The 27,647-nt window shown below is 37.2% G+C and overlaps 1 protein-coding gene across 2 annotated transcripts in view; it reads right to left on the bottom strand.

Moving 5' to 3' along the window:
• The window catches only part of LOC109232041, a 48,245-nt gene continuing 20,968 nt past the window's right edge, over window positions 371-27,647 (bottom strand). Inside the window, exons 4-19 of one of the 2 annotated variants that reach the window (XM_019397681.1) lie at window positions 26,067-26,585; window positions 25,727-25,984; window positions 25,197-25,262; window positions 19,254-19,433; window positions 18,493-18,544; window positions 18,133-18,414; window positions 15,555-15,665; window positions 13,487-13,639; window positions 9,127-9,318; window positions 8,078-8,353; window positions 3,688-4,311; window positions 2,619-3,106; window positions 2,469-2,529; window positions 2,317-2,385; window positions 1,126-1,682; window positions 371-858 (exon numbers count right to left, since the gene is read on the bottom strand). In XM_019397681.1, the coding sequence (XP_019253226.1) occupies window positions 1,611-1,682; window positions 2,317-2,385; window positions 2,469-2,529; window positions 2,619-3,106; window positions 3,688-4,311; window positions 8,078-8,353; window positions 9,127-9,318; window positions 13,487-13,639; window positions 15,555-15,665; window positions 18,133-18,414; window positions 18,493-18,544; window positions 19,254-19,433; window positions 25,197-25,262; window positions 25,727-25,984; window positions 26,067-26,585 (3,403 nt within the window). In that variant the 3' untranslated portion in view covers window positions 371-858; window positions 1,126-1,610. The remainder of the gene's footprint in view (window positions 859-1,125; window positions 1,683-2,316; window positions 2,386-2,468; window positions 2,530-2,618; window positions 3,107-3,687; window positions 4,312-8,077; window positions 8,354-9,126; window positions 9,319-13,486; window positions 13,640-15,554; window positions 15,666-18,132; window positions 18,415-18,492; window positions 18,545-19,253; window positions 19,434-25,196; window positions 25,263-25,726; window positions 25,985-26,066; window positions 26,586-27,647) is intronic. The other variant, XM_019397682.1, reaches the window with a different exon arrangement.

The following is a 27,647-nucleotide window of genomic DNA, read 5'->3' as shown; positions in this document are numbered from 1 at the left end:
GCAAGCTTCTATTGGCCATACCACATAATTTGATATGTGGCATTAGCTTGGGCTTCAAGATCAACTAGTTGCCACTTGGTCCTTGAGCTAGTGAAATGAGCTCATATTCTGAAGTCCAACTAAATGGGCTAGCTTGGATAAAGTTAACTAAATTCATGTTGTACTTAAATAATTAACCTTGATTTGGGTTTAGTATTTCTTGAACTTGAGAACTTATTCAAATTTAATATGAAGTTCAATCCATAAAAAATTGTATGTCTACGGTTTGACAACAAAAATTTGGATAAACGAACAACCTATTTGCGGCTTATACAAAGTTGACGCATCGAAACATATCTGCACACTAGTTAAAGATTTCCTCGGCTTATAGTTTGATGGAAAAATCAAATAAATGGACTTGCATTATCTAATAATTTACATGTTAATATGGATTTCAGTCAGCATCTCTTTTACATCTATCAAAAAGATGGTTCCCCTCCAAGGATCTACTATTTCCTTCTGAGGACCCAGAAAGGAAGGACAAAATTGCACACATGTACAATTTCTATAATAAATAATAGAAAAGGATAAAAATATTTACCCCTACCCCCCTTCCACCATGTTTTATCTCACTAAACAATCTAACCTAAAAGTTTTTCCCCTCCATGATTGATCTCATTAAACATTGGAACCTGAAAGCTGTCCGAGCTTGTGATTCTCATACGTGCGGGATCCAGATTATAATCCACGGAAATTTGTCCTCCATGGTGCATGGAAGAGGTAGATGAATTTAACTCCATAAAGCACCGTTCCTAATGAAATCCAATTGGATATTTTATCCTGTACAAAGTTTCTGATGTTGAAATTGTGAACCAGCACCTGCTTTCACATGATAAGCACAAAGCAATAATCAGGCACAGTGTAAATAAATAGAGCAAGATTAAAGATTTAAGAGGTATCAATTGTCTTTATTTCACCAGGAAAGAATGCATTTACCCAGAGGAAGCAGAAGTGCTAGAAAAATGAACAAAAGGCTAAGAGAGTAAGCTGACTCCACTAGCTTTATATTTCTGTGGGAGAAATTCACATAACTAAAGCAAACTCACACTGAGAAGTCAATGTTGTATAGAAGATAAGATTTAATACCTGAAGATGGCTTAGTAAACCAATCTGACACACCACCAATAAGGTCGAAGTGTATCCTTAGGATTCCATGTGCTGGCTAGTTCTGGACATATGACGCTTACCAAACTCACTGATGGACAAGAAGCTTCAAATATCATCAGGAGATCTCTCATCCATGAAAAGAATGCCAATAAAATTAATGGAAACAAACTTCCATGGTTGTAATTTCAGAGGAACTTCATGAGATGACATAAGAGAAGCTCCTGAAGCATAAAGCTGAGCCAGCCCAGTACAGCAACTTGGCATCCATGTTCCGTGGAGTATTATTCTTTGGTTAAACACCCATATAAATGCACAATTACAACCATTTCATGATAATATCCTCCTTGGGCTTGCAAGTTGGCGTACTTTTCCTGCAGTTGAGCTCCATGATTATCACAAGAAGTGAACACCAAGATTCTTCAAATGGCAATTTCATAAAGCAGAGCAAAGGATCATGTGGTAGGTCATTCATTAGACAGATGAAGTAAGCCCCGCATTTGAAGGTAAGGATTCTCCAGGAGTTTTTCATTGTTGCTCTGCAAAGAACACCATATCCCAAATGGGAATCTGTTATTACAATTCGAACACCATAAACACTTCACGAGCACAGCTTTTACAAATGAATGTTCCGTACCAATTTTGCAATTATCTACAGAAACAGATTAGCTGTACATGCAACCTACAATTAGCATTTAGCTATACTTTTATATGACAGTCAACAGATTTAGCTGAAAATTGCTGCTGCCGCTGAAATGGTAATATGAATCAGGACACATAAAGTCAGCAATTTTACTGACGAAGTCATGTTTCACAAAGCAGATATAGGCGTCTCAGCCTTTCAGGGATACTTCATTTTAAAAAAATATCTGGTGGGAAAGCAACCAAACATCAGACCTACAGATACTAGCTACAAGAAACATTGCGGTCCAAGTGACATCAAGAACCAGCAATTCAAGACATTTGATGGAGTTGCCAGTAGATGCAACTAGTGAATGCAGCTTCCACCAAAATCAATGATAGAACCAGAATATGTCATGATGAGGTCTGGAAACAAATTTTTGCAAGATACTGGTATTCATCATCAAGTGCACACATGGACGGAGGACAACTAACACAAACACCAGTCCCATAAATTTTCTAACAAAGAAGGTAACAAAAAGGGGACCGCACCTGCTGAGCTCTAGAAACAAGGTTATGCAGCATGCGTTGGTAATTTTCTGGTTCCTCTGTCATCATCCTCTGCAAAATGCCAATTTCAGATTACTTCATATTGTAGAGGGACATATCATTGCCAAAGATCAGGAAAACAACAAGAAACTTGCCTTCAGAAGAAACATTGAAGAGTAATATGCCACTCTTGAGTCTGTATCATCCAACAACTCCCTGCGAAATACCCATATGTGCAAAATTGTTTATGAACCTAAATTAACTCAAATATACTTATTTGGAGAAAAAACAAATGTAGAAATCACCTAAAGAATTCCTCCCCACCAACTTCTTTAAAAGCCGCAGGATCTGCTGTGCATTTACCAATTAAAAGTAGGAGAAGTGTGGCTCGTATGTCAGAGGTCGAACCAGGAACATTTCCTCTTCCTTTGCTTCCAACAGAAACACCTAATGCGATATTATCAGTCGCAGCACCAGCAAGTTGGATTAGCGGCCAATAAAATAAAGCAGCAGGAACACGTGCGACCAATTGCATAGGAACAATGGCCTGTCCATGGAGAAGCAGTGCCGCCATGGATGCAGTTTCTGGTTTTGGAGGATCCTTGTTGAGTTTGTGGTTAGTATCTTCAATGTGTTCCTCCCAGCCAAAGTTCTCCTGCCGAGAGAAGCTTTCTCCTGGACCAAGCTTCTTATTCCAGCTGACATCTTTGATACAGGTCGTAGGATCATCCATAGATGTCACAGTTGAAGGGAGGACTTTTAGGCACAGTTGAGAAAAAAGAATTTCACACATCTGTTAAAAGGTCAACAGAAATATGGAGTGAGACACGGAAACTGACTATTAAGACACGGGTAATTAACAGCAAGAAGATACAACCACTTGTGGTGAAATAAGTTAACAGAACTACTAAACACCCACTGTATCCCGATTGGTAAGTACATTGGCATTTCCTAAGATGATCACTCTATGGGCAGTGCAACCCTAAACAATAGACAAAATAGGCTGGATCTTGCACTGATAAAGATCATGACAATAAGTCCATAAGAGCAGAGTTATCCAAAATACTGTTGTGATTAAGGTTTGAAGTTCTCTTTTTAAGGGATAGGAGCCAAATATTTACCGTTCCTAAAAAGTATAATACTATTGCTCTCTTCAACAGAAACAAGCATTACAGAGATATGCAAATGTAGCTCAAACTCATATATCTCTAAAGGTCAAATAACAAGGCATAAAGGTGCAAGTGTCATCTAACTCTTGGTCCACGATTTCCATCCTCTTAAGAACACCATGTCTGAAGCGTTTCAAGATTGAATTACTTTATTATTGTTATTATTATTATTACTATTTTACCAGAAAAGGACAGAAGAAATCACCTTTAATATATTCATGCGGTCCGTTTCATTAATCTGGGCCATCAGGCACAAGGCGCTATTCATGATGTCAATGACTGCATTCGCTTTTTCGAGACGACTTTTATTATGCAGATCTCCAACTGTTTCACCACTAATTGCATGTTGGACTTCACTTTCATCTAATAAAAACTTGCAACGCATAAGAAGCCTCTCTAAAACATATAAAAAGCCCCATCGAATGAGGTTATTTTTCGATTTTAGTAGCCCACACATGAGCCATATAGATAATGGGACATCTAAATCTGGTGAATAGTCAATAACACTGGCTAGAGAAATTTTGTCCTGCAAGCTTCTGATGCTTGACCATATACTAGCATCCCCTTCCTCGACAATTTCTGTGATGATCAAATCCCCCAGCCAAAGATAACCATTGTGACGACACAGAGTTCTTTCAGAATGAAGAAGAGAATGTAAGGTGGCCCAAGAGAGCTTTGCTTTCATGCCAAAACTGTTTCCATAAGCTCCATCAATACTTTCCAGCAATTTGCATGATTTAGTTATCTGCTTCATATGAGCAAATTCCTTATCTAGATGAGTAAATGACTTTATAAGCATCTCAAAATTCTCGACAATTTTTCCCAAGAACTGCAAATGAAACAAAGGTCAGACTTCAACAAGAAAGAAAAAATAATTCACTAAAAAAAGTCTCTGTGAATGGAAGCAAGGAGCATTATGTAGGCGTATAACAACATAAATAGAAGACAAAATAGTTATAACAGCCTTTAATTTCTTTGCAAAGTCGAGAAATCAAATTTATACACTCAAGTGAAAAGAAAATGACAGATTCAGAGATGCCCAACAATCCAAAAGGCTTTTCATTTGTGCCTTCAACTAGTTTATCAGCTCAGTTTAGCATGAACAAACACAAAATGTGGAATGTTGTTATGGAGTTTTTGCTATAAAGTACCCAAATATCAGGCTAGATCTACCAACACTAGTCCGAAACTCCTAGGACAAAGTCCAAAAACACCAGTTTTGCGACTTCTCTTCAAATGTTGGACCCAAGTAGGGTTGTGCATAATTTGGTAAATACCGAATTACTGTACCGAAACAGAAAATTTTGTATGTGGTATTCGGTACGGTATTTGGTTTAAGTTTTTTAAAAAAATTGGTATTAGGTATGATATTTGGTATTTTAAAATGAAACACCGTAATACCGATACCGTACCGAAATATATATTATATTACACAATACACATATTATTAATTATAACATAAATATAAAAATCTAAACTTTTACTTACCTTAATTTTCTAAGTTCATCAACTTACTCTAAGCAAGTAACAAGATATTTCTAATGATTAAATTTATTCCTTTATCTATAGTTTTCTCTCTCTGGGCTGATATTTGCTGGTTTTAAACAAAACTTTTGTCAACATACATTTTTAGTTTTGTGCTTTTGAGTACTTTAATTAAAAATATTACAGTCTATGACTCTATGCACTAGTTAATATTCAAACCGAAGTTACCGAACCAACTAAACCGAAACCGAAAGGAGAAAAATCGAACCATACCGAATTTAATTAGGTATGGTATTGGTATAGCATTTTAAGAAACCGTATACCGAGAATACCGAACCAAAATATTGAAATACCATACCGTACCGACCGACAAACACCCCTACAAACTATACGTAAGTATACCACAAAATTTCTCATAATTTAGAAATATTTTTATATTTTTGAATTCTTTTTAGCATGATCGCCACGCCGGTATCCGTACTAGGAACTATATCCCCAAATCTTAGAATTTACATCTCGAAGGATCCGACCTCTAGATCCACACCCGTATCCGAGCAACTTAGGTATTAGATACTTGGGAGTACCAAAATGGACAAGCCAAATGAATTAAAACGGTATTACAGGTCCAAATCCAGTATAAGAAAGACATCATTCTAGTGAACTCCAAGAAGAAAATTAGAAAAAAGGAGCCATCCCCTACCAACAGTAACAGATGTGTTGACTGCTTTACGAAGTTCAAAGCTGAGCAAGACGAAGACATTTTTATGTTGTGTAAGCTTGGTGCTATTACTTTGAATCAATTCTTAAATTGACCTTATCCCAATAAAAGTTTGAGATATTTCTTTGGTGTTTATATATTTAACTTTTCATGGAACAGATGCAAATATGTTATTTGAATCATCTAAGTATGCTTTTGGACAATTTTTTAGTTGAAATTGAAATAGAGTATTTGAAATTGAACATGAAAAAGGTTTGTGAAAATTTAAGTAGTGTTTGGACATGGACTTTCACTTGAAAAAATATTTGTGAAATTGAAAATTTGCAAGTGGAAGTTGAAGCTTTGAAAATTTTTCCTTAATTTCACCTTCAAACTACTATTTTAATACTTTACTTGAAGTTCAAGTAATATTTCACTTAAACATACGACTTCTTAGCCAGGCTATTATTTGCAAATTATTGTTTCAGTATTTGAAATATCGAAATAACTATCTCATGGTAAAAAGGAACAAGCATTTGAATGGCATATTTTAAGATATATATGATACTACATATAAATACCAGTTCCCATGTTGCTAATTTTCGAACATCCCGTGTCTTCTTTTTTCTTTTCTTTTTTTCTTTTTTGATAATGGTAACATTAACATTCCATGTCTTCTTTCTGACTCCACGTTGTACATAAAGTAGTGACTGCCTCCGTGTGACGTAAACTTTTTGGTTCATTCAGAGAGAGCAACAGTGACCAATCTTGAGGAAAAGGCAGCAAATAAAATAAAAATATCTTCAAAGAACAGCTTTTAATCGCATCATGAGGTAAATTTGCATGGTGCATTCCAGGGAAACATTTGCATATATTGTATTAGCTAATGGCTCTCTCTAATGGACTTGAAGGCGTTATTATAACCTAAGTTGCGCGGACTCTTCGATTTTGGTGTCGTCCCCGTCCCGATACGAGACGGGGACGGGATACGTCCCGGATTCGGTCAACTGACTTCGGACACTTTGACCGGAGTCCATCGACAAATTTGGGAGAAAATTTGAGATTTTGATTTCTCAAAATCAAAAATAAAACAGATTTAGGACAATAAAAGAACAATGTCCATCTTGGAGAATGAAAGATTGAATTCTACAATATTCATGTAAGTTTTTCACGGAATATCTCTCAAAATTTACAATATTTTTATAGCTCTATCTTTTATTAGCCGAGTTCCCGCACCCGTATCCATATCCGAATCCGCACCCCCAATCTTAAAATTTAGATTTTGCCGAATCCGATACTCGGATCCGTCCCCGTATCGGATACCCGCACCCGAGTCCGAGCAACTTAGATTGTAACGCTACTTATAGATTCTAAGACCCGATCCTTCTCTATTACCTACACAATACAGATGCATACATCACTAGACTTCCACTTGACACCTATTCTATGATAAATGGCTTGTCGCGCCCTGACATTATTAGTAAACAAATTCCGACCGAATTTCAGTTAAACTCCCCAAAAACTAATAAAAAGATGCAATGCGCAAAATTTTGAAACATCACTAAGTTTTCTTTCTATAGATTGTATCACTAGGTGACTATATGGTAGACACCCAAATCACACAAACTCATGCAAAATAACATGTCCATATGTAAGTTTTTGGCGAAACAACACCAGCTGGAGGAAAACCTGAAGAGATACAGAGACAAATATAAAATAGAAAATCTGGGTTACTGCGAGGCCATTATCATCTTGAATAATCACATCATTAGCCTAGAGTCTTAGATTAACTAAGATCATGAAACTTACACACAAATGGCAATAAATTTGAACAAGTAATGCCGACAAAAAAGTCAAGATGACTGAAAATAGGGGTAAAACAAACTTTTTGGTTCCTTCCCAGGACTAAGAAAAGAGAATAGAAGCTCAATGCATATGGAATCTTTATCTGTAATATATAATCGCCCTGGCATGGGGGGTATTGGATACGTGGAAATAAGATTGGAGTGCACATAGAGAATTAATACAGGTAACGAACAAGATTACATTAGAGACCATTTTGATTGCAGGGTAGGCAGGTGACTCTTCATCATACACACCTCGAAGAGGCTTAACAACCCCACAACCTCCTCCAAAAACCAAAAAGAAAGGCAACCATATAGAGAATTACTTTCACTGAGACGCAATCTCCCCTTGTATCTATATTTAGGCTATTAACTATGTGATTAATCACCAAGAAGCACAACCAAGTTACTTCTCATTAACACATCATATAATGAGAAGCATCAATCTTTTTACAGTTCATCACAAAGAAGCATGATTGGATAAGCTTTCTCAGATGTTTTCACCGCAAAAATGACACTATCATGTTTTGACGTCCAATGAGAATTAGCAAGAATGAAGTGAGCATTACCATAGCAAGTCGGTCAGAATTTGGATATTTGGACAATGTACTAGATATTGGGCGTTGCAGAAGCTCCAAGATGCCTTCCAATCCAAGCTTTACGGATATATGCAAAGCTTCAGGTGCATCTGCGAGCATAAGCAGCATAGCGACAGGTTGGACCTCATCATCACTGTAGTCTGAAGTTCCACTAGCTATGCATGACTCATTTATTTGATGCAAAGCATAATCAAAAAGCACCAGGTACAGATTCCTTCTTTCTTCCCTTGAGTTTGAAAGCACTAACTGCATAGGTCGAATAAACTTATCTTTAAGCAAAACCTATTTCTTTGTGAGACATACAAACAATCACAAGTGAGATTACTAGTTGAGCTGATACTGTAACTTTAAACATCAACCATCCCCCACCCAAAAAGAGGAACGAGAACAAATATAACATTCCCAACTGGAAAAGAAAATTACCATTCAACATAAGACTCCCTAATATTTGAATACATAAGACGCCCTCACATTAATATGATTTTCAATAACCCAGTTAAAGTATAACCAAACACCAACTCAGTAAACCAGAATATTTTTTGCTAACAGCTCATGATACAATTGGAATCTTTTCACAAACTCTGCTGGGTAAAAATCATTATCCTGCTCCAACTTTGCCTAAAAAATTATTAATTAAACACCCTTCCCCACCCCAGCTTAGATTATTCCAGCTATCACAGACGAAATCTCTTCAGAGATTCTGCACATCTTAAATAAATCTAAACAACTTATAGCACATAACTGGTCAGATACAAAGAAAGCTTCTACAGATAGTTTGACCTATAACTCTGGCTTGTACCAGAAAGGCAGAAACAACATACACTTGAATTTATACAATAGACACAATATGCCAAGCAAAAGCTATTCACATATGATGGAGTCCCAGTACAACTTTATCTCCATATGATTGGTACAAAATGCCAAGCAAAAGTCATTCCCATATTATGGACTCTTAATACAACTTTACCTCCATTGTCCCTAGAAACGTAGGTGAATTATAACCATGGTTAGGAAAGTACCTCTACAAATATGAATTCAATTCCACCGATAAGATCAACCTGCTGAATAAGAAATACAGGGGTAGCTGAAAGAGCTTTATTAGATAACTCAGGAATTTCATAAAACATGTTTGTTAGCATTCCGATAAGCTTGCTGTGAACTATTTCAGCCCAAGAGTTTATCCTGCTAACAGATATAAGTACCTGAACAACCTGCACGAGTATTTAGAAAAAAGTTAGAAACAAACATCAAGCACTTTTGAAGCTTAAATTTTTATCATAGAAACAGAAGTACAGGTGAGAAATATGAGTATTAAATGCACAACCGTCATTTCATTGGTCATATGGATATTCATTTAGGGATCACAAATTATAACAGTGGGTGTTGACACTCATATTTACCATTATATGAAGGGGAAAACTAAGAGACTAATTGAAACAAATAAGGCAGCACCTGAGGTCATTGAGGACAAAATACAATAAAATACTTAAGGTAAAAGCATCCAACTTATCCTGCATTTTCATGTGCTTATAATCTCTTCAGTTTACAGCCGAATAATATCTATATTTGTATAGATTCCTGTTAAAAAATAAATAAGACAAGAGTGGATTGAGAGAAAACTCAGCTTGATTATTCCCTCAAGCCATTGGGGTTTAAATAAGAAAGCGTACATATTCTAAGAAAAGATAGAGAATCAATCACAATCAATTTACAATCAAGCTATATACAAGATCCTAGAATATTTTAGAATATCTACGAGATTCTAACACAAGCTGATGCATATAAACCATATGTACCAAGCTTGTTACAAATGCAGCCGATATGAGAACCAGTGCGTTATTTGGTGAAAATGCCTGCACGCTGATCATTTGACTTCACGAATTTTGTAACAATATTTCCTGAGAGTATCTTCTCTCCGATGAAGTGACAATCGATCTCAACGTGTTTAGTTCTCTCAAGAAACACCGAATTTGATGCAACATGAAGAGCAGCTTGGTTATCGTCTCACAATCTCCATTTGACTCACAATCTCCATTTGACTAAATTCTTTAAACTTCAATGCTTTGAACACAAGTTTAATCCAAATCAATTCGCAAGTTGCCACAGCCATTGTGCGGTATTCAGCTTCCGCACTAGATCGAGCAACCACATTCTGTTTCTTTTCCAAAATACCAAATTACCTCCTACCAGAACGCAATATCCAGATGTAGACCGCCTATCGGAAGGTGATCATGCCCAATCAGCGTCTTTGTATCCAACATCTGCTCATGACCTCGGTCCTCAAAAAGCGATCCTTTGCCTGGGGCAGATTTTAAGTATTGAATAATACGAACAACTGCATTGCAGTGACTATCATACAGAGGATCCGTAAACTGACTTACAACACTCACAGGAAACGCAATGTCAGGTCGAGTCACAATGACATAGTTCAACTTACCAACTAGCTGCCTATACCTTCTAGGATTACTAAGGGGCTCCTCTTATCGTGGTAGCAGTTTAATATTCGGCTCCATAGGAGTGTCAATGGGTCTATAACCTGTCATACTTGTCTCCTGAAGATTGTCTAAGGCTTACTTACGCTGTGAGATGACAACACCTGATTTGGACTGCGCGGCCTTAATGCCTGGGAAATACTTCAATCTGCCCAGGTCATTCGTCTGGAAATGTTGAAGGAGATGTTGCTTTAATTTAATTATACCATCTTCATCATTGCCCGTGATAACTATATCATTAACATACACGACCAAGTAAACGCACAGATTATGAGCAATATGGCAATAGAATACAGAATGATCAGCCTCACTGCTAGTCTTACAAAATTCGTGAATGAGCATGCTGAACTTACCAAACCATGCTCGGGGAGACTGTTTGAAACCATATAGGGACCAGCACAACCGGCACATAAGACTACTAGATTTTCTCTGACCAACAAAACCAAGTGGTTGCTCATGGAGAAAACCATTCGTAAAGTCCAACTGACAAAGAGGCCAATGGAGAACAATAGTCATGGATAGAAAAAGACGGACATATGTTATTTTAGCTACGGGAGAAAAGTATCACCGTAATCAAACCCAAATACTGAGTATAAACTTTGGCAACAAGGCATGCTTTAAGTCGATCAATTGACCATCTGGACCAACTTTTACTGAATACACCCACCGACAACCAACGGTAGATTTACCTGGAGATAGATGAACAAGCTCCTAAGTGGCAAGTACCGCTAGCATGTAAAGCAGACATCTCTTCGATCATAGCATGTTGCCCTCCAAGATGAGATAACACTTCACCAGTGGACTTAGGGATAGAAATATAGGACAAAGATAACCCAAAGGCATAATGAGGTGATGATAAATGATGATAACTCAAACTAATGTACTAGGGGTTAGGATTAAGAATAAATCCAATACCTTTCCGGAGTGGGATTGGTGGACTAGCAGACAATTCCGCAAAAGGTGAAGGATCCGATACAGGACATAATGGTGGACGTTGACTGTGATGATAAGTCAGGAATAGTAAAGTGGTAGAAGATGGAACTAGAGATGTAGGTGGCAGAGCTGGAATAATAGGTGGTGGAGATGGAGTTGTAGGTGATGAAACCAGAGCTATTGGTGGTGGAGGCAAGGAGGAAGGTGAAGGAAATATAGTGACTGAATCACCAAAACATGAAACTGGTAACACCTCAGAAATGACCACCTAAACTTGTGAAGTATGATTTGTTTTCAAAGAAGGTGACATTAGGAGACATAAGGCACCGCTAGGAGGTCAGGTGAATAACATTGCTATCCCTTTTGCATCCTCGGGAAACCTAGAAATACACATATAAGAGCACAGGGAGCTAAGTTAACTTTTCGTGGAGTAAGGTTATGAACAAAGCACGTGCTCCCGAAGACATGAGGTGGAAGGGAGAACAAAGGTTAGTGGGAAAACAAGACAAAAAATGGAACTTGATTCTGGATAGCCAAGGATGGCATACAATTAATAAGATAACAAGCTGTGAGAACTGCATCCCCCAAAACGCAACCAATGATGAGATTGAATGATTACGGTACAAGCAGTCGCAATGAGATGCCTATTATTCCTTTCATCTACTCCATTTTGTTGAGATGTGTAGGGACAAGATATTTGATGAATGATCCCATGAGAATTCATGAACTATTGAAATGGAGAAGCCAAATACTCTAGGGCATTATCACTACAAAATGTGCAGATAGAAACCCCAAACTGATTTTGGATTTCAGTGTAGAATGTTGGAAAATAGAAAACAACTCAGATTGATTTTTCACCAAAAATATCCAAGTGCACCTGGAATAATTATCAATAAAACTAACAGAGTTACAGATTATCAAGGTAGAACTGACCCGACTAAGACCCCAAACATCTGAATTTGGACTAAAGTGAAAAGTGAATCTGCCAATTATCAAGACGTCGAGGGAAATGGAGCGAGTATGCTTACCGAGCTGACATGACTCACATTTTAGAGTGGACAAGCGAGACAAACGAGTACTATTTTCTGAAGTTCTGGTAAAGTGGGATATCCCAACTGTTTATGCAATAGAGCTGATAAATCAGTAACAGGACAAGTTGTTAAAGGAGGACAAGATCCGAGTCCATATAACATAGCAAAAATAAGGTAACAAAATCCATTTGATTCACCCACCAATATAATCTGCCCCATACTACGTTCCTGTATAAAAACAAAGTCATCAAGAAATAAAACAAAGCAGTTAAGTCATTTGGCTAAGCGACTAATTAGATATGAGATTAAAAGGACTACTTGAACATAAAGAACTAAATTCAAAGGCGAGAAAGTGAACTTGCTTGACCTATTTCAATTGCGATGGTTTGAGACTCATTGACCATTGTGACTGTTGGAAGAGATCGAGAATAGAAATAGTAGTGAAAATAGATTTATTACTAAAAAAGTGATCAGACGCTCCTGAATCAATAACCACTACTGGGCGAAGAAGTTTGAGAGACACAAGTTACGCTATTACTTATCTGAACAACAAAAGCTATCTCAGAGGATGTCTGCTTGTGTGCTTTATACCGAAGGAATTTAATGTAATCTGATAAAGAAATCATCCGACAATTCAAAGTGTTGGATTCTATTTTGGCGCAACCAAATTTCTCAAATCTAGGAAGCTGCCCAAATCAAGACAGAATCTGATAATTGTAGCCAAAAATCAAGGTCACAGTGGCTGAATAGTCACTAGAATATTTTGGAAGTAGCTAGAATTGCAAAAGATATGGTGTTTGAGCTCAGAATGGCTAGGCAATCCCAACAAGTAGGAACCAGCCTTGGAAATTTGCCGAGATAGTGAGTCGCACCCAAGAAGTCAAGGTCGGAACCTGAGAGTCGCAGGAAAATGGCTCACGTACCCGGCGCATGAGATAGATCTCGCCGCAGCTTTTCTCCTTTGTACGGCGCATGGAAGCGCGTGAGAGCTCCTTTTCCGGCTGGGATGACGGTGATTTTCTCGCCAAAGGAAGCTTGACCTGGTGATGGTGATGGTGTTGGTTTATGCACAGCGACTACAGAAATAGAGATAAGTTGGAACAGTACGTACAATTGCCGGAAAATTGCACGGTGATTCTCTAGAAATCGCTGGTAAATGTACAGCATGTTAGGAAATAAGACAAGGAAGAACTGATTGGGACAAACTCAGCTTGATTATTCTTCATGCCATTAGGGTTTAAATAGTAAGTGCACATATTCTAAGAAAGGAAAGAGAATCAATCAAATTCAAAATACAATCAAGCTATATTCTATTTACAAGATCCTAGAATATTCTAGAACATCTATGAGATTCTAACAATTCCAAAACTCATACTTTTGTTTATCTGATATTCCCTCTATTCCATTTATTGTGATACTATGTCTTATTAATTTGTTACAAAAAGATTAGAAACCATTTGACTTTAACCTTTTCATTTTACCCGTAATGACACGCTTTTATAGCCACAAAAGTCTTACGATATATTTAAGACCAACAGTTCCAAAAGGCTTTCTTTCTTTCTTAAACTCCTTGCACAATCAAACTACACTAGGTAAATTGAAACTGAGGGAGTAATTATTTTCCTTATTTCTTTCAAACAAATCAACTACATTTATCAATATCCTCTTTTTATAAACAACAAAGGCAGATAATGTGTTTGCCTCTCTAGCATTGCAACAACAACAACAACAAACCCAGTGTAATCTCACAAGTGGGGTATGGGAGGGTAGAGTGTACCAGGACCTTACCCCTATCTTGAGAGGATAGAGAGGTTATTTCCGACCCTCGGCTCAAGAAAAGATGAAAAAGAAGCAATAGCAACAACAACAATCAATAAACAACAACACAATAATAAATCAACCGAAGCGAAGGAAACAAGAATAGGAATAAAAATGAGAAAGAGAACCCTAGGTAGTAAAGGAAAACTAAGCGTAAGAATATACAAGAGCAATATCAACAGTACTGATATGTGAAAGAAATACGTTGCACTACCTACTATCCTTCTACCCTAATCCTCGACCTCCACACCCTCCTATCAAGGGTCATGTCCTCAGTAAGCTGAAGTTGCGCCCATGTCTTGCCTAATCACTTCCCGACAATACCTCCTTGGTCTATCTCTACCTCTCCTTATACCCTCTAAAGGCTAACCTCTCACATCTCCTCACTAGGGAAACTGTGTCCCTCCTCTTCATGTGCCCAAACCACCTTGAACTCACTTCCCGCATCTGCCACTCTACCTTCTCTCCCTAAATACCAAAATTGGTTCACCAGCTAGGGTTCGAACTCATGGAATTTATTGATAAATAATACTCCCTCCGTTCCAATTTATGTGAACCTGTTTGACTGGGCACGGAGTTTAAGAAAAAATAAAGACTTTTGGAATTTGTGGTCCTAAACAAGTCAAAATGGGGCCCTGAGTATTTGTGTGGTTATAAAAGCTTCTCATTAAGGGTAGAATTATAAGTTTAAACTAAATTGTTTCCAAATTTAGAAAGAGATCATTCTTTTTGCAACAGACCAAAAAGGAAATAGGTTCACATAAACTAGAACGGAGGGAGTATATTCAACTGATAAACATCATTTATCAGTCATATCAGAATACCTATTTCCTTTCCCTATGTTTAGTTGGTTCCGTCAATCAATAAGTTAAATGCCCCATTATACACACCTTCCCTCCATTTTCTGGAATATTATGGAAGTCCAATCAATCCTTTTTCTTTTATAATGGTATAAAGTCTTAAGTTAATGCTCAGCACCAAGATGGTACTGAAAAGGTTACACAAACTGGACTTGTCCAGATTACATGACAAAAGACTCTAGCAAGTCAGGAAAATCAAACACATCAGTATTCTCCATGAAAAGGAAAGTGAGTAAGAAATGTCAACAATAACAAGCCAAGGTAAAGACTCACCAAGAAATGTCAACAATAACAAGCCAAGGTAAAGACTCACCCTTATGTCAAGACCTTTAAGTCTCCTCCTCCTTATTCTGCCTCTATCACAGACAAAATATAATAAACAACTCAGAGCAGAAGCCCAGATGGATTCTTCCATTTCTTCTATCTGTACATCACAGTGTAAATAGACTTAGAACGAGAATAGCAATTAGCACTTAAGTAACATCATCGTACAATGCTATTAATTAAAGATAAATGAGCTCAAAGAATGAGAATAAGTGAGAAGCAGGAGATGATGCTGGATCAAGGAACCATTGCTTTCAACCTAAAAAATCTGAGCATGAGAAGCACAGTTCCATCTACTAACGCGGTACAGGTGTTTATGAGCCCACGATTCCATGTTCATTATATCAGACACATTTGAAAGGAATTTGCAACATATTATCCTAAAAGGAAGAAATATATAAACAAAAAGAAAGTACTCCAATATGGAGAAACTTTCTTATTCCAGTTTGCCTCAGTGACGCGTTACGAATGAATGGAACATAACGCCTTTGAGGGGTTGAAACTTAAGTTACACAACTTGGAAGATTACTTTCTGTTAGTGCATTATTTTGGGGGCTGAAACATGCAATCCTGATGTCAGTGGATCTTGCCAAGTTTTAGAATAACCAGAGAGGTTGTTCAGTACACCAGATGGGATAAGCTAGAATGGCAATCCCTTCAGATTTTCAGATTGGATGGTAGGGAGGACATCACCGACCAAATTGGATTGCAGTCCAGTGTTTGGCAAACAGGTATAACAGGTAACCGTAAAATCAACTATATCTTCTCATTTCAATGTAAACTCCGAGGTTTTGCTAGTTTGGAAAAACGGAGTAAACTGCCCAATATGTCTCCAACTTATTCTTGAAGCAACCATTTTCTCCTCGCCTAGCATTTCGTTTATATTGCATCCTCAACTTATAAGATTTTGCCTTTAACTGGTCCTTCCAGCCATCGTTGGCCATATATATGGTGTTTCATCTATTTTGGGCTCCTACACTAATATTAATTCTATAACTGCTATCTTGCTCATGTGGGGATCCTGAATGAACATGCATAGATCATCTCCTTTTGTGGTTCACTCTACTGACATCATTCCCACTTTTATTATCCCTTTCCAGTACAGTAATGAAACAAGAACCTGGACATATGAGTAACACCTGATGCTTCACAAAGCTAAACATCGAACAAAATTTCTGTCCAAAAATGCAAAGGCAAAAAAGGAACAATAGACAAGCAGAAAATGAAAAGAACAAAAATAGAAGAACAGAAGCTATTCTTCATTGTTCAACCACAAAGCTGGCGGGCGCCCACTGAACCCCCTTCCCTCTGGGTCACAGCACTTTCTTAGACATCCTGATCCCTCCTCTCTCTTGACTTCTTTCACTAATCTGCAAATCCGTGACCTCCCAGAGTGGCTATGATTGTTTTGAACACAGATGATGAGGTAAATTTCTGTGGATCTCTTTTTCATTGTTGTTCCTTATTTACAATTGTTCTTCCTTTAATGTATTTTTTTCAGAATTAATTTATAAACAATAATTTTTCAACAACTACCCTTGTTAGCATCACATGCCATTATGTCATGCTGGATCCCAGCTTCAATTTGTCCACCAGCTGCCAGAAGGACATGGCAAACACCACTGATGAATTCAGGATGCAATGGCAACAAGGTCAGAGCCAAGGACAAAATTGTACCTTCAGGAATAATTTGGCAACCAATTAAGCAATTCACAAAACCCAAACTAACTCAAAAAATCAGGTGTAGGACTAAGCCAGTGAATCAGTACCCCAGCTCAGCATTGAGAACTTTCCAACTGAAGTCCAACGGCCTACTCAATAACTGACCAGTTATTCCTCAACATTAAAGGTTAAATCTTGATTCAGCTTAATCAAAGAACTTCTACCCTATTTTAACCTTTGGAGTGGACGGCAATTCAGAGTTGTGAGCCGCTCAAGCTATGTAACAATGCGTGCAAATCTCAATTATCAACATTTTATACTAAATTTCTTTTCTTTTTTATCTTTTTTTGAGAAGGTAAAATTTTATTAATACCAGTATCAAGAGAATACTACAGCAAGAAAAAAAAAACACTAGACTTGGTACATCAGATCTCTACAAAATCTAACAAGTCTAGCACATCCTGAAAATTAAAAACACAATTTCCACTCCTCCAATAGTACAGATTTTGAGTGCATCTAAATTTCAGAACATGAAATTGCTCCTTTTTGCCATCAAAACATCTCCTATTTCTCTCCATCCAAATTGTCCATGCATAGCATAATGGGACATTTATAATAAATTATGATAAAATAGAAGAACAAAAAATAAGATTCCGGGAAATCAAATCTTACAAAAATCTCTCTTTCCACATTGAGGCGCTTGATATAGAGGCAACCAAAAGAAATAACAAAAGAAGGGGACAAAATCAAATCTAAAACCAACATCCAGTAAAAGAAACTGTCGTTTCTTGTGCAACTCGGTCAAAATAAACATTAAAAATGATGACCAAGAAATTACACACATACACACACACACTCATGTACACACACGCACAGAGAGAGCTTTGACTGTTGGGCACAATTACCTGGACAAGATGAAGAAGGATCTCGTAGAGGATGCCTAAGATCCAACACTCAAACTTATCAATGGCTGAGGAATTTTTAACTTTCTTAAGATAATCTGATTTTTTATTTCCCTCCAAAGAAAGTTGAATTTCATTGTCCAAATAAGTTTCTTTACAATACTCTTCAATTGTCGAAGCATCATCTGTTGTTGGAGGCTCCAATAAATGAGCATGAACTCCAAGATTCAAAATCAAATCAAAGGCCCGAGTCTTTGATTCCAAACGAGAAGAAGTCATCATTTCCTACGGTTAATTTTCAGAAAAGTTAGTATACTGCATATCATCTACACAAAAGAGCGACCATCTAGAACAAGGCAGCACCTCAAGCATGGACAGGGCAAGAGGAGCAGCGGTCTCAGAATCCAAAACATACCTACAAAAGCACGATAAGAAAAGATTACCCTTGGGAAAAACTACCAAAATGGAACTAAAATCATTTGTCATGGAAATGTGAAGTTAATACACCACTAAACATAAAATGGTACTCTTAGACGTAACTCAGTACCACTGGCCTGCATGTCCCATAAGGTCCATATTAGGCCAATTTAGATCCATATTAGCTCTTCATAGAAAAGATCCATACCACGTCAAATAATTTATACTTGTCAAGTGTAAGATAAAAAGAAAAAGAAAAGAGAGATATCTGCAGCACTTGCATTATAAAAAAAGTTAATACTAAAATTAAACTACTGTTACAAGACAAGTAGGACTGTAAATTTGTCCTAGTCCAAAACCCATGGACATGAATGGCAAGGTACCGAATCATTGAAAGCTGCTGGCTACAGTCAAGGATCAGATTTCAAAATCAAGAAGCTGGAAGAGCGCATCCAATGTTGATACTCATAACACATAAGCATTTATGATATTGAGCATGCAGTAAAAATTATGCCAATGCCGTACTTTGATGTTTGAGAAGAAAGTGACTTTCTATGACAGAACTAATTCTACTTTGCTGCCGATTTGCAGTACTAAAGGTAAATCAAATTACCTTTAGGGGATAATATATAGAAATAAACAAGATTTAAGTTATGGTTGACACAATTTATTTTAAAAGTTGTAGATGCAGGGAAAGGAGCACATACATGTCAATTACAAGTTTGACAAGTACGCTGACAGCCACATCCATTGATGGCTTTCCACTGTTGTTACTTAGTTTAGATGAAACAGTCATCAGATAAGTATTTGGAGCAGAAGTCTCAGAGCATGCTGCAGCAATAACCTCGTACACCTCCATGGGATTCAGTCGCAGAGGCTGTTGTTCACTGAAAACAGTAAAATATTAGGAGTCAAGAGTGACACAAAGGGAGGAAATTAGGTAGTGGGAGATGGATGCATAACTAGAAGGAAAGCAACAATGAACATATTATTAAAGAAAGTAAACCCAACGACCAAACATATTAAAGAAGACCTACAACAAACTGATAAACCATGTTCTTGAAGAGAGAACATTTCTTCAAGTAGAAACAACTTTCAGTATCATATCTATCATCTCTGAAAATACTTTCTACCTGCAGACACACTTTGCCTCCTGTTATTTAAGAATCTCAATGAATAAATCCCCTGGTTTAGAAATCTTCTACCCTTGTGAGGATTTCAACATCAGCAATTTTCCCATTATTTTAACTTTTCCAGGTGATAAAAAGAGCGGAAAACCCCAAAAAGTAACTACGGGTACAATACAAGTATCCTCTGTTTTAGACTTTTAGTTTGCTAATTCATAGTGTATTTTGAAAAACGAGGACGAAGCACCCATGGCCATGTCAGGTCGATCGACACTGGTCTCGAGATAGACAAAGGATCAATTTAGCAAAGCTAAAGTTTGCACTTGTAAGACAAGGAAGAAGCAATGTGAAATTCGGCAAAATAATGGATATGAAGAGAAAAGACAGGATGTCATCTATCTTTGTTAATTGCTCATCAGCAGCTGAATAAGGAGCCCACACTTAGACTACGGTACAAATCGTATCTGTAAAGCAGGTAAATAGATAAGGTATTAGCTAGAAGTACTTTAAATTCATGGGGGGAGGGGGGGGGGGGGGGATTTATAAGATTCTAGTAAACCAGCCGTATAAACTAATATGACCGAAGATAGTCAACATGCGCTTTGGCCCAATTGGAGGCTACTTTCGTAATTGGGCACATACATGTGCAATTTGGCCAAGAATTGAAGACTATATTGTATTTGGTGGCTATACTTGTAATTCTTAGCTCCTTAGGTTAGTATAGGGGTATTTTAGTCATGTTAGCCAGATACCCACTCTAGTATAAATAGCCCTTAACGCTTTCATTTTAGGTTAGACATTTGATGATTGATAAGTTCTCTTTTGAGATGTGTAATGGTTGATTCCCATTGTTGATGTGTTCTTCAAGTGGAATCACACTTCCGCCTGAAGATATTCCTGTAGTTTAGGTTCACTTTGTTTTACAATTATTGGGTGATTGATTATATCAATTGTTTTGCAATTACTACTTTGTGGGGTCTATTCTCAAATTCTATCCTTTATCTTTAATTTATTGTATTCTCCATTTTAATTCGCACCATTGTGGTATCAGAGCTTGGATTAATGTTTGTTTCTGCATACACTGTCCAGGATTTGACTTGTCAAATCAGAAAATTGCAATATACCAAAAAAAAAAAAAAAACCTGAATTTCCACCAAAAAAAAAATAGAAATCGATATATGCGTTCTTTTGTTCTAAAGTAAATTTATCTATTTCTTCATATCTCCTTGTTGACCTTGATCTTCTAAACTAGTGAAGCTCACCTTTGTTTTACTGAAAGTTGAAGGGAATTCTGAGCTAATTAGATGAATTAAAAACAGAAATTCATCTTTGATTTCTGGGATTGGTTGAGTTTGAATCGACTTGAGGGTGTTATTGCTTTGTGGACTGAAATTTGTGTTAGTTGAAAGTGTGCTTCAGTTCAAAAACTGATTTGCTGCTGAAAATTGCTTGAGTTCTGCTGAGTTAGATGCTATTTTGAGACCCCTTGTGATGAAATATTCAGTTGGTATTGGCATAGCACCATATTTCTATATTGTTGAATGGAAGAAAACTGTTTAGTCTTTAGTATTTTTGCTGCTATAGTTATGCCATTTCAGTCCAGAATTCCTGCAGAGCTTTATACCAGAATTTGCATCAGTTAGCTGCAAATTTCTGCAGAGAAGGAACTCAATTTGGGACAGTATTTGACAGCAAATTTCTGCATTGTACATCAGTTCTCTGTGCACTAAGAATTCGAAATTCTGTACAGTGAGCAGTTGAAGTTTGCCACTGTTTGTGGTAAAGTTGAGTAAATTGATAGCTGAAATTCTCCTATTTTTTGCTGTACTTCTTAACTGCTTGTACTTTTCTATGTGTTCTTTACTGGTTTGGTAGAACTGGTTCATAGCTATTGAGAGTTTTGAAGTTTGGTTAACATCTGTTGTTTGCTTCTGAGTTTTGAGGTAAGATTCTTGAGATTGGACTGGTCTTGAGGTGAATGGAAACTAAAGTCTTACACCAGTTTGAGGAAGCTGCTGATTGCTACCAGTTTCTGTTTACTATTGAGCTTATTTCTAGGTAGATTTTGATTGAAATCCTTATAATTTGAGGTTCTGCAGTTTCAGATAAGTTCCTGCACTGTTCACCAGAAATTTCAGTTTGTTTGACTGCAGTTTTGTGCCCAGTTTCTGTCAATTTCTGATCAGAATCTAGCCAGAAAGTTTCACAGCAGTCTTGCAACTAATTTGTTTGAGTTTGGACCAAACTGAGTTGGAGAACAAGTGACAATTTCCCTGGCAGTTTGAGTGACAGTCTGCAAAATTCAGTTGTATTGATTGGGGGGCCTGCATTGTTTGCCTTCTAGTGGGAACTGATTGAAGATTAGTAGTGAATTCCAATAGGAATTTCATTTGTGTAATACTGCAAAATCTCTTACATCTGTGAGCTGTTGCAGTCGTGAGAACTTCCCAGAATTTCAGGTTGCACGGATTAATTTTCCTTACTTCAGTTTCTTCCTTATCTCTTAACCTTGCTAGAATACAACTTGGTATTTGATCCATACTAGCGTTAATCTAGTTTACTTTGAGTGCATATTGTATGTTGTGCTACTTCTATTGTGCTTTTCTCTTTATTTTGGTTGTGAATTAATTGGCTTGTATGTTTGCTTTGATTGTGCCTTTCTTTCATGTCAACATAACTTCCACTCAAGGTTTGAAGGTTGATGAAAAGCAACGCTTCTAGCTATGCGAAACTGAAACTTGAAGTCAAGAGTCTTTCCAATGACTCAATGGGAACTCTTGAACCTATTGTACTCCTAATGAAATAAATGAGAGAGAAAAGATAGGGATGAGTAAGGGAAAGAAAAGTGGCAATCCTAGAGAGGAAAAAGGAAAGCATGATTTGCAAAATGAGAGTGGATTGTCACAAGGAGAAAAAGCAAAAACTGAAAAGAAAAATGAAAAGAGTGAGGGAAAACAAGATGAGATAAGAGAAAAACAAGAGAGTGTGAGTGAGAGTATATCTTATTATAACTCTAATCTTTCTAACCTTCTTCCTTTAGTTGTTTGGATTCTTTTGTAGCTAATTGTGAAGATGAGCCAATTGAGGAGATAACATGGGAAGAACTTCATGACTTGGGCAATGCAAAAGAAGTTGAAGTTTCTTCTTCAAATAAGCAAGTGAGCTTAAATTTGGAAGACTAAGGTAAAGAGGTTTCTATAGTTGCTTATTAATGTGAATGATTCTCGCTTGTATCTTCTTGATGCATTTGTGAAAGATGAAGTTGAGAAAGGTGCTCTTTGTCTTTAAAAATGACAATCTTTCCTCGTTTGATGCATGCGATCTTAATGAAAATGCTACTTGTTTGAGCAATCTAACTTAAGGGTGTTAAACGGGCCGGGTCAGCCCGGTTCCGGACCGGCCCAGTTAAACCCGGAACCAGCCCGGACCGGTTAGAGGGGGCTGGGCTGGGCTGGGTAGGGGGTAGAGGGGGTTGGTCTGTTTAGGTTAGTGAAAACGGGTAACCGGCCCGGTTGAACCCGGTCCAGTGAACAGTAACCCTTACCGTGTTAACCGGCCCGGTTCAACGGCCAAAAATTTTTTTTTGTTTTGTTTTTTTTTTAATTTTCGAAATATGTGGGCCCCACTGACCTTTGGCAACTGTAAGACCTTGAATTGGTCCGTTGGCCAATGGAAATATTGCATAAATAGCCTTTTTTTTTAATTTTTAACCCTTTTTCAATTTACAAAACTAACCTTCTCTAAAACTATAAATACCCCCCCCCCCCTCTTCTTCATTTCTTCACTCAATACTCATTTCTCTCATTCTCCAATTTGCAAGACTTCAAGTCTCAATCTCAAATTCTCAATTCTCAAATCTTAAGTTAAATCATGCCTCGTACTTCTAGAGTGCGCTCATATGTTTGGCAACACTTTGAGGTGGTAGAAGAAAATGAAGAAGGTCAAAAATTAAAGTGCAAGAACTGTGGTCAAGTCTTAAAATTTCGTTCAGAGTGTGGCACAGGCAGTTTAAGGAGGCATATAAAGTATTGTCTTGAGCGTCCTCCGGAAATTCGTATTTAAGATTTTTCGACAATTTGTGTTATTTTAAAATTATTAGACGTATTTATGCTTAATGTTTTAGTTTGTTAGATTAATTTGAAGTATTATTAATTTACTATGCATGAAAATTTAGTTTTACTATTTTTTTGTTAATTTACTTTTAAAATGCAAACTTTAATTTTGAATTTTGAAATAAATGTAGTACTTGCAATTTATAAGTGCAATTTTTTCACATCTTCCTTGTATTCTTTAAATTAATACAAAGTATTAATATAACTTACAATAGTTATACAAAATTCCAAAAAAAAATTAAAAATACACTAAACCCGGCCCGGCCCGGCCCCCTCAACCCGTAACTCTTACGGTTCAATTTTTACCCGGATGAACCCGAACCTGTTAAGAACCAACCCGGAACCGCGGACCGTAACCCGTACGGGTCCAAAAAATAGAGGTCCGGCCCGGCCCACCCATTTAACACCCTTAATCTAACTCCTTTCTTTATTGTGAAGGGTATCAATGCAGAGTTTTCTTGTTCCTTTGAAGAGGAGAGTTGGCTAGGTATTTTGGCTAACATCTAAGTTACTCGGACACATGTGCGAGTGTCAAACACGGGTGCAGATCTAAAGGTCGGATCCTTCGAGATGTAAATTCTACGATTCGGGGATACGGATCCTAGTACGGATACGGGTGTCCTCCTAGTACGGATACGGGTGTCGGGATCTGGCTAAAAATAATTCAAAGAAAATAAAAATATATCTAGATTATGAGAAATATTGTGGAACACTTACGGATGGCTTGTAAAGCGTGGATTTCTTTTTTATTCTCAAGTTGTAGATAAGTAAAGGATTGATTTCCTAGATAAGGTATGCTATTTTCTTCAAATTTACCCTAATTTTGGTTCTGATTTCAGGAATCAAATTGTATCTCGTCTCGATTTTTTTTTGTCCGTCGCGGTCAAAGTACCCAAAATTGTTTGACCAGATCCGATACGAATTCCATACCCACACCCATATTAGTGCCATGTCGACATGGGTGTAGCTCATAAACTACCGTGTCGGAGCAACTTACGCTAACATAACCAAAATACTCCTATACCAACCTAAGGAGATAAGTATTACAAGTATAGCCACCAAACACAATGTAGTTTCAATTGTTGGCCAAATTGCAAATGTAGCCGCCCAATTACGAGGGTGGCCTCCAATTGGATCCAACGGCTTATTGGCTATCTTGGGACGTATCATCTCCTTTATCTTTCATTTATTGTAGTCCGCACTTTAATTCTCATAAACGAAATAGAATAAATTGGCCACCAAATTTGAAGAATCAATGGTTAGACATAAGAACTCAAGATCGTCTACAAATTGAAAAGTGTAAAATTTCTTGATCTCGCATTGAAAAAGTTGCTTATAGAGATAACTAAGCACTTGAATTATTTTAAAGAAAATGCCACACTTTTTTAGTAAGTAATGCCTCATGATATACCTGTAGTGTCGATACTGGAAAAGCGGCTTTGCACGGGGACGGAAAGTGCTCACTGGAGAATCCTCCCTGATTTATACATATATAAGGAAAGAAGAGTTAGTATTACAAAAATTAGAGCTTCACTGGTTTAGATTCATTACTTTGCATGACTTGAGATTATACTACTGCTCTTTTAGAGGTACATCGTTGAGATAAAGAAGGGTTGAAATAATACAGATTACGGAGTCCATTTTTCTACAACTTTAAGTAAAAGCTCCACATGCTTTTGTTCCTATATACTATTCAAGATATAATAGCATGTAAAAATAAGCACCAATGCTGAAACAAATAAAAATCAACTTGTACATCAGCTTGCACAAAGCACATCTAGCGTGAAAGAAGACATCGAATTCACTGGACAAAATGAATCTCCTTTCACTTCCATTAAGAATTTGAGATTGTTTTTATCATATTACAAAGCATCCTCAAGCAACATTAAGATGCAAAAATTCAAAAAGATATAGAAGAGAAACAGTGCCAGTTGAATTTACCATAGTTGTTGAGGCCCTGGTTTAGAACGTTTTAGAGCTGTTATTGCTCTTAAGTGGGCACGAGCAGACGCAGAATTGGTCACAGTCGTGAGCAGTGAAGGCTGTAAAAGTTGATCTAGATAAGGCATCTCCGTACTGCCAAAGATTTTCCAAGGCTCACCCTTCATTTTAGCTTCCATGTCACCAACAAGAAGAGCAGCTGCACCTACTTCGAGGAAATTATGTGCACTGACATCTTTGGGATTCAAAAGATGGTCACTGAAAGTTGAGGTTTCCATAATTAGTAAATGCCACGTTGAGTGAATAGAAATTGCAGACCGCTAGCAAACAAATTAACTACCTTATGGATAGAGATGGTGACGATTGTTGATCTCTGCACCAACGCCACTTGAAAACATCAAAAGCAGTGAATTCATGATCTTCCATTCTATTGATTTCTTCAGCAATAGGTGACTCTGAAGTTGAAACAGTAGACACATCTTTATTCTCCAATAATTCTTTACCATTTGCAGGGCTAAGTTGGGAGTTGAAGGATTTGCTCAATAAAGATGACAGCGTGGGAAGTGCTTGTCTTGATGCAGATGGTGCTCCAGCAAAAGCCGCTGGTTGAAATGACCGTTTTGGGATATATTGCGCGACTAGAGAACGAACATAATTTAAGGACTTCACAAGTGCTCCTGATGCATAACTTGAAACAGGCAAAGGTGATACAGTAGTTGATGTTGTAGATGCACCACTTTGTTGACTTAAAGAACGTGACCACGGAGCCAATTTTCGGTTGGGACCCACATCACATTCAGAAATGATGCTTACACAAAATCGGTCGATCTGTACCAATGTCTCCTCGCTGGGTTTATATCTGTAACAAACATAAAGCAGAGATGTAATGGTGAGAGATTTATGGTTTTTCATGGTAAGAGCAGTAAATGACCATAGTATTCAGCTGAAATTAGGATATTATAATTTATAAGCACGGTAAACATGAAAAGTCAGGATTGATTATGAGAGGAGACAATGTAAATACATCATCAGCGGGCTATAACTACTCTTCCTTGGATCTTTCGTATATTGTAATCACTTTAATTATCAGCGGGCTATATTGTAATCAGTTCCATAGGTCGCTCATTGTTTATCAATACAAGTTTAATTAAAGTGATTACAATATACGAAATTGGCTGAATCAGATCCAAGGAAGAGTAGTTATAGCCCGCTGATAATGTAATTACATTGTCTCCTCTCATATTTCGAATCCCAAATGTGTTGCAACCAAATTTACGCTTCACGCCGATGAGTAAATGTAATGTAGGTTATAGTAAGCTTATCGCTCCAAGGACTGAAACTATAGCATGACTTTTATAATGAATTTGTTTCTCATAGTTAATTCTTATAACCAGCAATCATTTCTTCATGTTATCTTTCAACTTTGTCAAATTCCCACATAGATGAATGATCATAAAAATGATCTTTTTCAGAAACTTTACTTCCATTTATATTTCTGTAATTCAAAAACCTTTACAACTGGTTGAGAACTGGAAGTTTGAAGCATCTATTTCCTGATTTATATGCTCTAAACCAAACAGGGAGTAAGGAGGTATGGGGTACACGGGGATGGAATATAACTTTCAAAAGGCTGCTACAGGAATGGAAATTCCAGAATAACAGAATTCTACATTACCTCAAATCAATTGAGAGGATTACAAGAAGGAGAAGATACTCTTACATGGAGTAAACATAGCAGTGAGATTTACACAATTAGCACAGAATCAGGAGTGATCTCAAATCAACTTATGGTCATGGAAGCATATTTGGAAAGTGATACTCCCTCTGTTAGGAGGGTGTGGAGGTCGAGGATTAGGGTAGAAGGTTAGTAGGTAGTTTCTTAGTTGCTCACCGATAGTCTTAGAAGCACGCATGTCCCTTC

This window comes from Nicotiana attenuata, chromosome 9, assembly GCF_001879085.1.
Source record: "Nicotiana attenuata strain UT chromosome 9, NIATTr2, whole genome shotgun sequence".
In the NCBI taxonomy this organism is placed as follows: domain Eukaryota; kingdom Viridiplantae; phylum Streptophyta; class Magnoliopsida; order Solanales; family Solanaceae; genus Nicotiana; species Nicotiana attenuata.
This window is presented reverse-complemented; position numbering and strand designations above follow the sequence as displayed.